This window comes from Sarcophilus harrisii, chromosome 2 (genome assembly GCF_902635505.1).
Source record: "Sarcophilus harrisii chromosome 2, mSarHar1.11, whole genome shotgun sequence".
NCBI classification, from domain to species: Eukaryota; Metazoa; Chordata; class Mammalia; order Dasyuromorphia; family Dasyuridae; genus Sarcophilus; species Sarcophilus harrisii.
This window is the reverse complement of record NC_045427.1, coordinates 129,677,697-129,695,649: the sequence shown is the minus strand read 5'-3', so window position 1 is coordinate 129,695,649 and position 17,953 is coordinate 129,677,697. Positions and strand designations below refer to the sequence as shown.

General features: G+C 35.3%; 1 protein-coding gene across 1 annotated transcript in view; it reads right to left on the bottom strand.

Moving 5' to 3' along the window:
* Window positions 1–17,953, bottom strand: part of CHRNB3 (cholinergic receptor nicotinic beta 3 subunit) — a 38,371-nt gene that overhangs the window by 6,725 nt on the left and 13,693 nt on the right. The window contains exons 2-3 of the mRNA XM_031950784.1: window positions 15,804–15,955; window positions 14,607–14,651 (exon numbers count right to left, since the gene is read on the bottom strand). Of these exons, the coding sequence (XP_031806644.1) occupies window positions 14,607–14,651; window positions 15,804–15,955 (197 nt within the window). The remainder of the gene's footprint in view (window positions 1–14,606; window positions 14,652–15,803; window positions 15,956–17,953) is intronic.

The following is a 17,953-nucleotide window of genomic DNA, read 5'->3' as shown; positions in this document are numbered from 1 at the left end:
GTGCTTCTTTGAGATGACAGGACACACGGCATACTTTTTTATAATTTTTACTGAAAGGATTTTCTCCCCTGTAGAAGTGAAAATACTCTGGTAAAAATAACTCCTTGATGTGGATATTCTCTCTAGTGATGGAGATTACAAACTATCCATACCTACTTGTCTTGTAACACTTTTCCACATCCATCCATAAATTTATCACAAGTAGTCCCCTCAATGTACTACAGTCCTTCCTTGCATATACTCGACACCTCCCTCTTCCATGTTAATGTACCATAAAGATAAATTATTCTTCATTGTCTCTGTGTGATCATCCCATCCTTTTTAATGGCCATATGAATGAAAATTCTCTTTAAAAATTTAATCTGTTGGATCTAGAAATGGGCTAGTTCATATGGGGCAAAAAGCTCAAATATTTCTCTCATATTAATTTAGGGTGTTATGAGCTAGGTGTAATGATGGATAGAATACTGAGCCTGGAGTCAGAAAACTAGACTTCCTTAGTTCAAATCTGGCCTCAGTCCCTTTACAAGCTGTTTGACCCCAAGCAAGTCACCTTTACCTGGTAGCCTTAATTTTCTTATGTGTAAAGTGGGCTAGAAAAGGAAATGGCAAATCATTCCAGTATCATTGCAAAACAAAAAAACAAATGGGGTGGAACACAGTTGGACGTGACTGAAAAATGACTCAACAACAACAGATTTACAGTGAAGCCACTTCTGTTTGGGGATCATATGTGGGTAGTTCTTAGGACCCTTTGAAATTCTCACTCTGCTAGTCAATTATGGACCCTTTTGGTACTTAGTTGCTAAGTATCCAAATCTAATTCATAATCAGGAATGTTGATTCAACAATTTTTATTCTCGATAAAAATATTTGTGTTTATGTTTGTTTTGTTTTTGGAGTTGAGTCCTCAGGGAGATAATATCTATCAGAGGAATTAAACTCAGAAAATTTTAAAAATATAACCTTTACTCACACCTCCTTAATCATAATAACAGCCAATTTTCAGTGTTTACTAAAGTTAGGATAACATCTCCCCTCCTCTTGCCTTTGATTTAATAAAGAAAATGTCTATCCCAGTCCAAAATGGGGACACATGACATATAACATCTAGTTGTATACTATACAGTTGGAAGATTGGAAGACAGATGGTTGGAATGTAAACTAGTCTTCATTTAATTTTCACTTAAGTAGTTCCTTAAAGCAAGTGGTATTTCAGAAAATATTTGGTAGAATGTACATTTATAGGATTGTTTGATTCAATTCAACAAATATTTTTTGAGCACTAACTAGATGTAGAACATGACCTAGTAATAATGTTTAGCCACATTACTCAAAGAAGAAACAAAGCCAACCTCAAAGAATTTATAGTCTAATGAAAGACATAAGACATATTTATAAATACTTGTTTTGAATGAGGGAAAGAAGTTCTTTTTAATCCATTAATGAAATCATAGAAATATGATTTCTATGGCAATAGAAAGATGAGTTATTAATGGGTTAAACAAAATATACAGATATGTCTATCCTTGTTACTTTTTACAAAGTGTGAAGGAGCTCTTCCTAATGGCACCAGCGAGGTAGCTTACTATTATTAAGCTTTATTATTTAACTAAAGATTGGGCATAATTTTAATGCTTTGCCAGTTCTGAAAGTTGAGTTGAGAGACAACCAAAGCAGGAAATAGTTTTATGGAATATAACTTCTGTACTTTTATCTGAGGAAAATGGAGGGAGAAAGAGTATCTACTTCTCTTCCTCCATTGACCATGGCATCAAGTAGCAAAGCTATGTATTCAGTAGAAGGTGAAGGGGAGTGAGTTTTGATTCAGTAAACTTGTCTCCAAGGATGTGACCCTTAGTTACAGACAAAAGGACCAATTATGGATTCAAGACAGAATTAACTCTTCCAGTTATGATGAAGAGAGCAGTAGAACCACATAACAACTGAGAAAACTACCCTTTCTTTATGTTCCATCTAGGAGGAAATATAATGAAAATACCAAAAGGGAATAAACATGGAAGTCCTGTGGTACTAGAGGCCATATATATTCCTTATTTGTGTGCTTTACAACCAATGTAGTCTAATGTTGTGCCCATTCTTAGCACTAACAATGTATGTTTTTGAGAGAAAGTGTGTCAAAAGTTTATGGAGGAACATCTTATAGGTACCATCTTTTAAATGCTTTTGCTTTAAGCTAATTATGTCTATTGACTGACTACTAAAGGTAAATGTACCAACAGAGGTCTTGTAAAGACAATTGACCCCAAACACTTATTGCCTCCTTTGAGGGGCAGTAGAAAATAGTAGAGAAGAAGAAAATAGTATATAATAATGAGTTCCAAATATTTTCAAGAAGTGTTGTCATGTGGATGGGATTTCAACTTTTTCTGCTTTGTGTCAGAAGGCAGAACAAGCAACAGTGGGTAGAAGTTAGAGAATGGTAGATTTAGATTTGATATAAAGAAATATTCCTAGCCATTACAATCATCCAAGAATGAAAATGTTTGTTTTAGTAGTGGTTGGTTCCATTTCAAGCAGAGACCAGTTGAGGATATGGTAGAGAGTTTCCTAAACAGGTATGAGTTGGACCAGGTGGCCTCTATGTTCCCTTCCAATGATTTGGGGGACTTTGACTCAAAAAAATACTTTAGCTCATGAATTTTAGCAGGATGGAACATCCTTGTGTCATATTCCATGATGGATTTTCTTCCTGTCAGACTCTGTGTTCCACTATCTAAATGTCTAAGTTGAACCTTGGGTAAATCTAGTCATGCTGATAAGTCCCTATATACATTTAAATTTAATTTTCATTATTAACATTTTCTCCGTGTTCTCCTAAGTCTAGACAATCAACAAAACAATACATCAAGACCCATTTGAACCTTCGCTGATATTGTTGTAAATACTCATAAAGAAAATGTAACAATCGACTCTTAGAAGCCAAAGCCTTTGTGGAAGATTAAAGAGGTCAATGCAGAATGATCAATGTTACAGCAGAGTTCTTGGAACCTTATAGGGCTTTTCTATTGGGGTCTACATGTGGTTAGAATGTAGTAGCTGGCATTCACCACAGAAGGAGCAATGAACTCTACTTACAGCCAGGGGCATGAGCATTTTGTTTGTCTTATTTTTAAATTGTGTTAATAATCGTTTCCTATACAATTCATCAGATCAACCTTGCTATTGATTTAATTGAGCAATTAGGGTGGCTGAAAACTCTGGATTGACTCCTTTTTTGATTCAGAAATTTTTATTGCATAGACTCAACCACTAAGCCTCTTTAGTTTATTGATGTGATTGATGCTCAACTAAGCACCTTGAAACACATGTAGAATTTTATGATTTCATGTTAAGCTGAAAAATCTTAGAGATTGGCAGTATCCATATATCTGGATTTCAGAAAATTATCCTGGTGAAGCTATTTTTTAAGAGGAGGGAGTTTCATAGTCTGCCATCTTGAATTCAGAATCACTATCTCTTAATCATTTGAGAGTTTGAGATTGTATCTAGTACAATCTATACATGAAAGAAATTCAGAATAATATCAGAAAGATTCCTTTTCTGAACTAATTTACCATTCCTATCCCCAATCAAAATGTTAAAATATTTACTTAAGAGGGGACTAAAATTTATGAGAAGAGACACCATGAAGGCAATGCAGACAGTGAAATTTTGAGGTTTCTACCCATTTAAATTCTTTTTTTTTTTAATAGCCTTTTATTTACAGGATATATACATGGGTAACTTTACAGCATTAATAATTGCCAAACCTCTTGTTCCAATTTTTCACCTCTTACCCCCCCCCACCCCCTCCCCTAAATGGCAGGATGACCAGTAGATGTTAAATATATTAAAATATAACTTAGATACACAATAAGTATACATGACCAAAACATTATTTTGCTGTACAAAAAGAATCAGACTCTGAATTATTGTACAATTAGCTTGTGAAGGAAATCAAAAATGCAGGTGTGCATAAATATAGGGAATGGGAATTCAATGTAATGGTTTTTAGTCATCTCCCAGAGTTCTTTTTCTTACCCATTTAAATTCTTGAAGAAAACATAATAATATGGGTTTAGACCAGCATAGTGCAATTGATAGAGAGCTGAATTTGCAAATCCTGCCTCAGACACTTACTGGCTGTGTGACCCTGAGCAAGCCACCTCTGTTTGACTCAATTCTTCTTCTGTAAAATGAGGGGATTGGCTTAAATAGTCTCTAAGGTTCCCTTCCACCTCTAAAGCTATAATGCCATGATGATAATCCACTTGGTAATACTGTGCAAAGGACTGATAGCAACAGCATTGTCGTTCCGGCTACCAACCTATCCACAATGGTGGTGAAGAGGCATCAAAGTCACAACTCCCCAGGACCCATTCTCTTAAAAGCCCAGGAAATTGTTGGCTATATCCCTGCTCCTGACCCTTGATCTCCTGCAACCCTGGAACCTCAGGAGGGCTCCCCTCCTTGGTCTTCTCTCTTGCCAGTGGCACCTTAAAAATAACATCCCGTATTTGTGCAGTCTGTTCCAGTCAAGACTCTCAAAACCCTTTTCAAATATGAACTCGGGGCTATTTAACACCAGCTACAATAGAAAATGGAATAAGGGAAAAGGTGGCTAGACAGTAGAACCAAATATTAAAGTTAATCCACAGGGGGAAAAAAAAAAAAAACTTTGATTCTAAAGATGTACTATAACATTTCCACCTTCATTTTCTTTCCTTGCACATTTACATAAAATAACCTTTGCCTGGTGAGGTTATGATGATCTGAAACAATATTCCACTTAAACCCTACTAAATTGGATTTTTCTCACTGTAAATAACCCAACCTTTAAAATTATTCAGTCTAAAAGTTAAATCAAATATGGGTGAGGATCAAATATGTAATTCAGAGTCACAAGATCAACACTTTAGAGATAGATGAGACTTTAGATATCAACTGGTCTAACACCCTTATTTTTCAAATGGCAAAAATGAGGACTACAGATAGGGCCAGAGACTAGAAATGATTCATCTAAGTTTCATATAATAAGTGATGCAGCTGGGATTCAAATAGTGATGCCAGAACTAATGATTCTGCCTCCCTTCTCTCTACAATGAACTTTCTCATTAATTCCCAAACTTTGTTATCTAATAAGGTGACTCAGTTTATTTGAGGGAAAGTGCACTGTCAAATTCTCAAAATAAAATTAATTTTGCTTCACTTTAGTTTTAAGGTAAATATCTGCCAAACAGCCTTTGGGCCTATCTGGGGAGGCCATCCTAGATGAGATAGTTGAGCTGTCAGCTTTAGTGGAAATAAGAAACACAAATAGCCTTTGTTTGTGATAAGGAGAAGGGGCAGAACCAAAGGAACCATGTCAACATGGTAACAGCTGAAAATTCAAATGATTTCAATCCATTCCATTAAATAAAAGTAGGAAACTCTGGATATTTTCTCAATACTCTTTGGTTTATTTCTAAAAGTCAGAAGGCTTGGTTTTAAATCCCACCTCAGTTACTACTTTTGAATTTCCTCATCTGTAACAGGAGGAGGTTGGACTAGATGAATTTCTGAAAGGTCCCTTCTAGTTCTAGAGCTGTGGGGATCCAATGATTTTAGAGGCAGATGACTGGGCTACTGGGTTCTATCTTGTTTTGTTCCTCCTTACTAATAACAGTTGTTATTTATGTAACACTTCATATAACTTGAGGTAGCATATTGATATTATTGTATATTATTTGGATATTATTACCACCATGTTACAGATGAGGAAACTAAGTCTCAGAGAGGTCTCATTTATTACATTGTGTGACTTTGTCCAAGGTTACATAGCCAGGAAACATCAGCGGTAGCATAACTCCAAATCTTGTATTTTTTCCATGATGGAATTTCCTTCATTATATATTTTTATAGCATATCACATTGTAGTACATGTGCGTTCAGTTTTTTCAGTCATGTCTAACTCTTCCCGACTCCATTTGGAGTTTTCTTGGCAAAGATTCTAGAGTAGTTTGGCATTTCCTTCTGCAGCTCATTTTACAGATGAGGAAACTGAGGCAGACAGGATTAAGTGACTTTCCCAAGTCACATACCTTGTAAGTGTCTGAAGCCAGATTTGAATTCAGGAAAATGAGTCTTTCTGATTACAAGCTCAGAGCTCTATCTATTGGGCCACCTAGCTGCCCACATATTATACTATCCTATCCTATATTAGTTACATATTATAATTATCTAATACATGCATTTTATTTTCCAACCAGATTATAAACTCTATGAGGGCAGGGACTATCCCTTGTAAACTTGTATCAGTCCCAGCTCTGGGCATACAATAAATGTGGTAAGATCGGGGTTTCTTATTTTCTGCAATTTTTTTTCTCTAAAAAACAACAGAGCTATTCCTAGAATTTGATTCACCCCTGTCTCCTTTGACACAGCTTCCAGGTCACCTAAATGCATAAAAACTCTCATTCATGCAGTCAGGGTGACTCTGATTTGTTGGATTTCTGAAGACCACATGAATCATCACATCCTTTACCATAGACTACCCTGATGACTAAATGCATTTCCATATGTTGAAAAGGTGTATCTGTTCCAGTGCACTCAGAAAAACTAAATATCTTCTGTATCCTTACTGCATTTACTTGTGCTTGAGCAAAGAAATCTATCTTTTTGTCAACTGCTCAGTGATACTTAAGCATCTCATTTCATCCTAATGTCAAACTTGAACTTGAAAGTACTCATATTAGAGTCACCTTCAACAAGAAACCCTAATAAATGTTTTATTGAATTAAATGTTCTGTGTACTCTTAGTTGATTAAAAAAAAAAACAGTTATTGGAGAAACAACCCTGACTTAAAATACCAAGCTTGACAAATAGCTAAACAACTTTATTTTCTTTAGATGAATGGAGATGATAAATGACCAAAGCAAGTCTCAGTTACAATGATACCAAGCTTGCACAAAATCCCCAGAGGTAGTTTGAAAATTCCAGTACAGAGACCCTAGGGCATCTAAGTTTTGCCATAATATACAAGGTCCTTAGCTGGGACTAGAAGGATGGATGATGTACCCAAGGGTCCATGATGGCAAGTGACCCAGCTTCCTAGTTTTAATGGGATTAGATCTGAGAAAATAAAATGATTTCCAAGTTTTTTTGACTTCTGACACAAATATTCTGAAAGAATAATTAAAGACTCCAAAATTGTAGGCAAGTTTGTGACACAATCTTAATTTCTTAATTGCCAATACCATAGTGTGCTGAAGTCCTCTAAGCAGTTTACTTTATCATATAGGATGCATTAAAACTTATTCCAGAGACACATTACACACATCACAAAGCAATACAAACACAGGGAAACACAGATAGTAAGATTCCATAAAGTTGTGCTTATTTATATACCAACATAAGGCTTCAACCATCTTTTTTGCTTCCCCTGAATCAATCAATCAATCAACATTTATTAAGCACCTACTGTGTGCCAGGTCCTGTGCTAAGCCTTCCCATTAATCTACTCAAGTTTATGTTATAAGGGCTACTTTAGGAACAGCAGTCCAAAGATCCTAGAACCTTTTTGCTATTATTTGCTAACAGATGGCCTTAGAATGAGAATAAGTCTGATTCTCTTCTTAGAATACATGTTAATAAAAATAATCATAATAATAGCTGACATTTATATATTGTGCTTACAGTCTGACATTTATATATTGTGCTTACAGTGTACTAGGCATAATGTTAAGCACTTAATTGCTAGCTCATTTAATACTCACTACAACCTAGGGAGGTAGGTGCTATAATTATCTCTATTTTACATATGAGGAAATTAAGGCAAATGGGGGTTAAGTGACTTGTCCAGGATCACAAGGCTAGTGTCTGAGTCAAATCTTCCTGACTCCTGACCCCGAGCTCTATTCTCTGTACTATCCAGATGCCCCCTTTTTAAAGGCATGATGCTGAAATGAATATAGGAATACACACACACTGGATCTATCTTTAAACCCATAAGCCACTTGGTCCTATTAGCAACAATTGCTGCTTTCCTGTCTCCTCTAGTCCTGCTCCTATAACTTATATTAATAATATAATAATAATAATCCTTGCCTCACTTAACTCAATTTCTCTAAGACTAAAACAAAATGTTACATATAGAAGTGATATACTCTACAATCATAGACTATTATCATTTATCATCATCACCACGATCATAGCTTGTGGTAGGAATGTTATGCACATTGTAGGCATCTGAGAAATTACTGGCATAGTGCTTAAAGAGCATCCATTTACCTTAGAGGACCCTTCTTCAGTCTGCATTTTTAACTCTTGACTGCTGACACATCTGTGAAAATTTTCACAGGGACAGAGGAGCCAACCTACTGAATTGTAAAACTTGGTGACTCAGAAGATGAATTTTTTATTCTTGCTGACCCTCATCCCCTTAGGAAAACTGCCTTACAAAGTCTTTCTTTCAAGTTTGTTCTTACCCAATCCTTATTTAAATTCTTTGGGGTTTAGTTTCCTCATCTCTAAATCAATCAATAACTATTAAGCACCTACTATGTACTGGTAAAATAAAATAAGCTTTGAGTTTGGGGAACTTGGATTGGATGACTTTTGGGGTGATTTCTGGCTCTAAATCAATGACAAGTACTAGTCTACACATTTCTTCCATTTATAAAAGGAGGAGCGTGACCTCAGTGATCTCTAAGGTTCTTGATATAATCTATAATTCTTTGATGTGTTGCATAGTTCCTGGCAAAAAGAGCCAGATTTATGTCACTGAAGGAAAATTGGGTTCAATTTCTCATTTGTTTCTAATAATCTCCCTGAACTAAGGTCTTTTTAACCTTGGAGTGGAGGGAGCAGAAGTCAGGGGCTCAAGGCATTAAGTAGTTTCTTGTGCTGACTCAGTGAGTCACTATTAATAATATATTTATCGTTTATGGGTTTTGATTACTTCGTAGAATGCAAAGGAAAGAGGAAAAAGTATATGCAAAGTAAAATCAATACAAATAGAAATAGCTCCCCATTGAAGTCTGCTTTGAACATTTATCGAGGCCTTGATGAAGGTCTTTGGTGGGATGAGGGAAGAATATCTAAATATACACCAGGACAACAGCAGGAAGGAGAATAAAATATGGAAGGAATTGGTAAAAAGAGCAAACCTTTGGGATTGTAGAAAGAGCCATGTACCTTGCCTCCATCTCCAATAGGTCGAATGTTTGCTTCATGTGACAATTTATTGGAATGAAGGAAGTCATGAGTTTCAGTAGGAAAATCTAAGTTGGTGCAGCATTTTATTTTAATTTTTAATAATGATGCATTTACCAAATTTCACCTGGAGATTGTATTCTGGGTCTTGGTATAGCATTTTGTTTTTAATTTTAATAGTGATACAATCACAAAATCAAGGGCAGCCAAATGATGCAGTGGATAGTGCCCTGGGTTTGGAGTCAGGAAAACTCATTTTTATGATTTCAAATATGGACTCAGACACTTACTAGCTCTGTGACTCTGGACAATTCATTTAACCTTGTTTACTTTAGTTTCCTCATCCATAAAATAAGCTAGAAAAGGAATCAATAAACTACTCCAGTATCTCTACCAAGAAAACTGCAATTGGGATTACAAAGTGTTAGACACGACTGAAATGACTGAACAAAAATAAAAGTCACAGAATTACAGATTCTCACCTGGAATCTGATTCTGGGTCTTGGGTCTCTAGAGAAAATTCCTATTTATAGAATGTTGGAAGAGAACTTAGAAATAATTTACTGTAAATCCTTTATTTTGGACATGAGGGAATGGAGGTCCAGAAACTCCAAATAACTCACTTGCTTTCTGATATGTACATTTTGATGTGATTTGTGTGTTAAAACTGGAGGAGTTGAATAATTCAGCCAAAGTTATATAGCTATTTTCACTGGGATTTGAAATAAAGAAAGACTGATGAGCATTATGATTATTATCTCATTTGATCCTCACAACAACCATGGAGATAGATGTTATTATTATTCTCATTTTACACATGGGAAAACTGAGGTAAACAGGTTAAGTGACTTGCCAAGGGTCACACAGCTAGTGTCTAAGGCTGGATTTGAACTCAGATCATCCTGACTCTATGTACCACGCCACCATCTATCTCTTACATTAGTCAAATCTCTATATAATGACTCCTATGTCCAGTATTTTCTGAACTCTTCTCTACTGCTGCTGTCATAGGAAAATACATTTAGAATGAGCATAGAAATATTATCAGTGGTGATTGGCTGTAGATGAAATGATATAATTAGTCTTCTACTTAAGCAAAGTAAGAGAATGAAGGTAGGATGTGATCATTATCTCTAGACATTTAAATGGTTGTAAGAAGAATTAGACTTGTACTGCTTGGCCCTGGAGGAACAAGGGAGATATATACTTCCTACAATTTGGTTTTATTTATTTTACACATATTTTTACAATTAATAATATATCTGTACATGTTGTTTACCCTGATAGAATGGAAGCTCCATTAAGGCAAAGATTTTTTTTTTTTTTACAGACTTTGTAAATAGTGACTGGAACATAATAAATGCTTCTTGATTGGCTGGATATTCTATAGCCTACTTATGCCCACCATCTGTTTTTTCAGTGCCCTTTGGGTGAACTGCCATTTTAATTCTTCACATGATGTGGTATTTCATGATTTATAGTCAACATCATCATTGGATGAATACCAATATTAAAAAGATGCATCTCTGTTTCAGGGAGAAATTGGGAGTCATTAAAAGCACAGGATAATTTCCCAAAAGCAATCCAGTTTGCTAGCTTTCTCCTATTTAATTGTGAACCCAGTTCACTTTCTATTTCTAGGGTATGTAACAGATTTTAGTGCATGATAGACTTACTCTTTGAATTGCACACAGTTGTACAGCTGAGACAACAAACATCCTTCATTTAATTATTTCTTCTACTGAATCTCAAATATGCTACCCAGGGACATAATATATGATAGTTGAAGACTAAGATAAGTTCTGTGAAAGATAGGATATGGTCATTTAAATAAGTGGTGTCAAACTTAAATAGAAATGGGGGTCACTAATTTGTACATAAGAATCCCTTAGATTTTAAAATGTAATGTTATCTTTGTTTTATTTTGTTAAATGCTTCCCAGTTATATTATAATCTGAACCTGTGTCTTTGGGAATTTTGCAGTTGAGGGCCTGTGTTTAACACCTCTAGTTTAGATCCTATTCAGATGGGCACACATTAACTCTTTCTGGTACAACTTTGGTTGTGAGTAAACTAATGATCACCTTTGACTATTAAATCTTTTCACTTCTTGCTAGGGATGCATGTAGGAACTTTTTTTTTTTTTTTACTAATCTAAGTAGGAAAGGACCCCAGGGTTCATGTAGGAACATTTTTCTGTAGTATTCTGTAGTGTTCCTGACAAACTCTCTTCCAATCTTTGCTTGAACACCTCCAATGAGGGGTATTGATAGAATATGTCATTGACTGCTTATACCAACTATATGTTTTGCCAGTGCCCCCAGAGCCATCTGCAACCCAAGACAGTTGCTTCTTCTTGGAAAAACTTTAGCTTTGAGGATGCTTCTTTTGATTTGATTCCAACTCCCATCCATTGCTCCTAATCTAGCTCCATGAATCCAGGAAAAGGATTCACTTTCTTTTATGGAGCCATTGAAGACAGTTAGTGTGTTTTCTTTGAGTCTCCTCTCTTCAGGCTAAAGATCTCTAGTTCTTTCAACCTAACCTCAAAGAACATGAATTAGAAGCCCTTTGATATCATGGTTACCAAATTCTGGGTATTCCTCAGTTTATTGATATTCCATACTAAAATGTGCCACCCAGAACTGAATATAATGCTCCAGATGGAATCTGCCCAAATCAGAGGATAGTTGGATGATTTCTCTATACCTTTCTTAATTCAGCCCAAGATTGTATTAAATTTCTTGGCTGCCATATCATCTGATTAGCTTACATCAAATTTTCAATTGACTAAAACTGCAGATCTTGTTCAGAACTTACATATAGCCATGCCTTCCCTGTTATGTACTAGCAAAAATGGTGTGCTTTTTTTTGGGGGGGGGTGTCCAAGTTTAAGACTTCATTTACTACCATTACCTTTAATCTTACTAGATTTTGTTCAGCATTCTAGCCAACCATGATTTTTAAAAATCCTGATATTTGGTTGTATGATTTTTTAGCTAGTCCTCTAAGCTTTGTGTCATCTGCAAATTTGACAAGCATTCCATAATTTTATCCAAGTCACTAGTAAAAATGTTAAACAGCATAGTATGCCCAGCACCATGGTGTCAAGCACAGATTCCTCTACTGGAGATTTCTTTCCAAGTTGTCACAGTTCTATTAATAACAACTCTTCTCTTTCCAGCCATTGAACCAATTCCAAAGACCTCTAATTATACTATTTTTTAATCTACATTTCTCCATCTTGTTCAAAAGAAAAGCATGAGAGACTCTGACAAATTCTTTGTAAAACCCAATTAAAATATATTTACAACATTCCCCTGATCTTCCAGTTTAGTAGTCCTGTCAAATGAGAAATAAGGTTAGTTTGGAATAACCTATTCTTAGTAAAGTCATATTGGCTCTTTGTAATCATTGTTTCCTTTCTAGAGATTGACTAACTCTCCCTTTAATAATATGTTCTAGAATTTTCCCACGAGTCAAAGTCAAACTCATTTGGCCTAGAATTTCAGACTCTGTTCTCTTCCATTTTTGGAAATTAAAGATTTATATATACTATCTGTTGCACTATCTGGCTAATATATGTATATATATTTATATAAATCTCAGATTAAAAAAAATTATATCCCAGGATGTTTCATCTGGGTTAGGAATCCTAGAAAGATAACATGAAAAAAAAGGAAGGTGAGAACAATAGTCCTTTCTCTCTCCAGTTTTGTCATTGACTGACAGAGGTATCAGTCAATAATAAGTCAATCAGATGATTGATTATAGGATTCAGAGATAGAAGGGATCTTGGAGATCAACTAGTTAACCTATTTTTTTTTTTTTCATATGAGAACAACGTTGCTCAGGGAGATGAAGAGATTTGTTCAATATTACACAGCTAGGGAGTGGCAGATTTGAGATCCAAACCCACATCTTTTATCAGTCCTGCCTACCTAGGTGTACATGCAACTTTGTAGCTTGTCAGTAGAAATAATTGAGCATTATGACACCAGAATATCATTTATTTCATTAGACTTAATTGATAGAAAAAATTAATGTACTACCTTAGTATTTTTCCTAAATATTTGTTTGCAGATTATCTGAAAAAGTGAGAGGGAAAGAGAGAGGGGGGAAGAGAGGGAAGAAAAAAGAGGAAGGAAGGGAGAAAAAAAGAAGGGAGGAAGAAAAAAGGGAGGGAGGAAAGGAAGGAGAACTAGGAAGGGAGGGAGAGAGAAAGAGAGACGCACAAACTGTGACAAAGACATAATGAGAGTGAAGATAAAGAAAGGGAGGGAAGGAGAAAGTGGGAGTGAGTAAAAGAGAGAGAGACAGAGAGACAGAGAGAGAGAGAGAGAGAGGTGGCAGGAGTTGGAGAGTGAGACTAAGCAGACTTTTTTATTTTAAAGTTATCTATGTTCATTTCAAATATTTGAATTTTTATTTGAATTTTTGACATGTTATTTTATGGCTTGTTAAGATACTCCATGGTATAGTGGATAGAAAATCAATCTGGAAGCCAGCTAGGCTTGAGTACAATTCTGCTTCTGACACATACTCATTGTGTGATCCTGGGCAAGCCACTTAACTTCACAATGATCTGGGTAACTCTCTAAGACTATATTTTTAGTTCTAAATTCTCTCTTTCCCTCCACCCCCTTCCCCACCCATTGAGAAAGCAAGAAATATGATACCTATTACACATATGACATCTAACATGATTTATTATTTGCAGAGAAGCTACCACCTTGTATTGGAAGAACGAGTTTCCACTTTCTTCAGTTCCCTAAATGAGTGAAATCACAGGTTTGGACCCATTCCTTAGCAATACATTCATTATTGGGTAAAGCAAAAATCTAATTGAATTTCAAACGTAAGAGCATAGTCCTATTCAGGGATTTTCAACTCTATTTAAATCATGACTATTCCCCATCCTGGTATGAGATGCTATATCATCTCTTCTCTAGTTGAAGTGCTACCCAGTCCTTTAAAAACCAATTCCAATGCTACCTCCTAAAGAAAGTTTTCCTGATTCCCTTCTTACCTCAGGAATAACCATGGTTTTGCATGGGCACGACGCATTTATTATGTAATGTTTGCATTATTATCTCTGTTGTGTTTATATCTGTAAATTCCAGAAAGGTAGAACTGCATCCTATCTAAATGTTGGATATCTCCCTTCTCCTCCCAGCACGTAGCATACTGCTCTACACAGAGTTAGCACTTAATAAATGATTATTGAGTTTTACTGAAATGAATTGGGAGAGTGTTGAGATTTAAGAATTGGGACAAATGCTTAGGCTAAATGGTCTCAAGGCTCCCTGTTAGCATTTTTTCTTTCCTTTATCCTAAAAAAATCTAATTATAAATCCTTCCATAGAATAATTGCCTTTCTTTATTTGTTACCTTTTTATTTTTAGGTTACCTGTTTAAGCCATACATTTGTTGTCATCAGCTGATTCTTTTCATCCTAGGAAATTGATAAGAAAAAGAACATGTCAATTGAAACAAAGAACATTATATGAGGTCATCATTTGTCTAAGATCACTTTCTATTTAAATGGCATCTGTGGAAGGGTCTAGAGAACTCCACAGAAATAACTATTTTCATTCATTCTCAGTAATTTGCCAACTGCTAAGATGCTTGAGTTTAAAATGGTGAAAAGCAGCCATCACGAGCATATATCCCATACCTAGCACCCATTTCAAGGAAAGAAAATGTGAACAAAGTTTTGCCAAAGGAATATCTTTTGTTACACCTTGTATGCCAATTTATAAATTTGGAGCTCAGAAAATATGCTCCTTGTAGTTACAGGGAAAAGCAAAGATATAGATTAGTGTATTCTTTGAGTAAGAGGAATGTCTTAATTAAGAGTCCCTAAAAGATGAGCTAATAGGGCTGAAGGTCTATTAGTAAGTCTTACTTTCTAGGGGACCCTCACCACAGATAGTGCTCTGTATATTATCTACCCTAAAATAGGAAAAATAAAAATGTCTCTTTCCCTATTTTGCTCAGTTCTTTATTTTGGACTAATTCCTAGCAAAACCAACCAAAAGAAAAAAAAAAAAGAAGCTGTGTTGTGATGGAATTAGAACTGAACATAGCAGAATTAAGACACACTGGGAAGAATGGTAATTATGCTAGGTCAGATCAATTCTAGTATTCTCTGCTTCCTTCAATTCCTTCATGAAATAGGTATGTTAGCCCTAAGTCATATATTTAGAACTGGAAGAGACCTTATGGATTATGTTATATTTGAATAAACATCACTTTTTATAGCCAAGGAGGCCCAGAGAATTTACATGACTTGGCCACAGTCACACAAGTGGTAAGGGACAGACTCAAAATTGAATCTGACTCAAAAGAATCAAATATAGGGTTCTTTTTATTATATCCTCTTTGGGTCATTTTCAATATCATCTCTCAACCTCAAGCAATAGCTCTTAACCATGATTGCCCAACTCAATTTTCCTTCCACAAGACTATTCCCTTTTACCTTCAAGAATTTCAATGAACCTTTTTTTTTTCACAATTTATTTTTAAATCTTAGTCAAACTACCAGGTTAATGAATCTATTTTTTGGGGGGGAGTGGAGGTAAGATTTCCAGTGATAGTTACTTACCACATCTACGAGCTGAGATATTTTTAACCCAAAATACACTTTTATGGTATCATTGGCATTCAATACAGGGCGAACCCATTTCTGGTACCCTTGGAATAAGTTCCTCAGTAGGGCATCTTCAGTTTCTGCTATTGAACTGAACCCCAGCGAAGCTATAAGGACAAAGGAAAATTCAGAATTAATTAATACTGAGTTTAGCTTTCACAAAGAAAAGCAGGATGATGAGTAAGAGTTTAAGTTAATGATATATTAATAAGTACATAGTGAACCAAACTTCCCTTGATGCTACTTTGCCATATGGAGGTGACTAGTGTCTCAAAAGCCCTTAAAGATGACTGGCTTACCAAGCTTTAGTAACTGCTACTTAGCTAACACGTTTTTTTTTGGTTTTGTATTTCCAAAAATCTTAGCAAAGATACTAGAGTGGTTTGTTATTTCCTTCTTCAGTTCATTTTAAAGATCAGAAGACTGAGGCAAACTTAATTATGATTAAATGATTTGCTCAAACAGCTAGTAAGTATTTGTCTGAGGTTAGATTTGAATTCATGAAGATGAATCTTCCTGACTCCTGGTCCGTCACTCTATCCACTGGACCACTGGCCTCCGTGGTAAGACATGTTCTTTAAGGAAATTCTTTTGGCAACAGAATTGAGAATGGAGTGGAATGACAGTCATATTTGAACTCACTCTATGCAATCTGCCATTCAGTTATCTACACATACACATATACATATATATAAGTATGTGATGTGTATATGTATTTTATGTGATCCTCACAACCTTGTGAGGTAGGTGAGAAACAGATTTGAAAGGACTATGAAATAGTACTCAAAATTTTTAAATATTTTAAAGTATTTTGCAAACCTTAAAGCACATGTTAATATCATTATTATTATCCAGAGAGAGATGGTTTGCTTTGAGTCAGTTAATGTGTAAAATTCTGTCCTTCCTGCCTCCAAGTCAAGTATTCTGTCCATAATACCTTTTAGTTGCCTCCCCAAAGACAATAAGAATATCTCAAGATCACTCCACACTATAAGATTTTAGAATTATAATGGATTCATGATATAAAGGACTTTTAAACTTTTTTTTTTTTTTTTTGCTGAGGCAATTGGGGTTAAGTGACTTGCCTAGGGTCACACAGCTAGGAAGTATTGAGTGTCTGAGACCAGATTTGAACTCAAGACCTCCTGACTTCAGGGCTGGTGCCCTATCCACAGCTCTAGCTGCTCTGCCCTAGACTTTTTTTTTTTTTTTTAATATAAAGAGATCCAGTGGGATTTTTTTTTCTTGAAAATTTCCATGTATACAAAACATAAACTGCTGATTACTAACCCTCTCAGTGACTCACCAAGGTTTGGGCTCCCTTTATAAGTGGGGCAACCTAATTGTACAAGTGTGAATGTATATGTGTGTACAGATATCTCTGTGTGTATGTATTATGCAAGGCCTGATGAAGCTTCTTAATAAATAGATTCCTGATTAGTAAAATTTTAAAAACTGGAATTCCATATTAATTGATTTGTCCAAATTTCTTTCTTTTCTGATTCTGAATATGTAGTAAAGACTTCAATTTTTTCCTTCATGTTATATAATAATACTTGGGGAGAATCTGGGCATTCTTTTCTCATCTAAGCTAGATGTTGTGAGAAATCATACTGGATAATTTGAATAATTTCATTCTGTTAGAGAAATAATTAGGGAAAACTTATTTTGTTAAACTTCTAGAAATATCCTTCCTCAGAGTTAAGGAAAAAAAAGAATAACAGAGTCATACCAAGCTGTATTCCATTTGTATTATGATTTCTGTTGATTTCAGGTCTCCTACAAAAGTTCTCCAGGAGAAGGAATTAAGAGTCCACACTATCTCTCTCATCTCTAAGCCGAGGACACAAGACTGAATTTGAGAGCAAGAACTGCCTTTTCCTTTTCTTTTTATTTTCAGCACTTAGCAGAATGCCTGGCATGTAATAGACACTTATAAAATGCATATCAGGACATATATGTAAATGATACATTTCTCAGTACTCCTTAAAGTGCCTTGACTCTTTTCATTTATTTTGGTTTTGGTTTTTTTCAGTAGGATTTACCAGTTGATGACATACAGATTTAACTTTCCATAAAAATTCTTGAAATATTTGCAAACACCA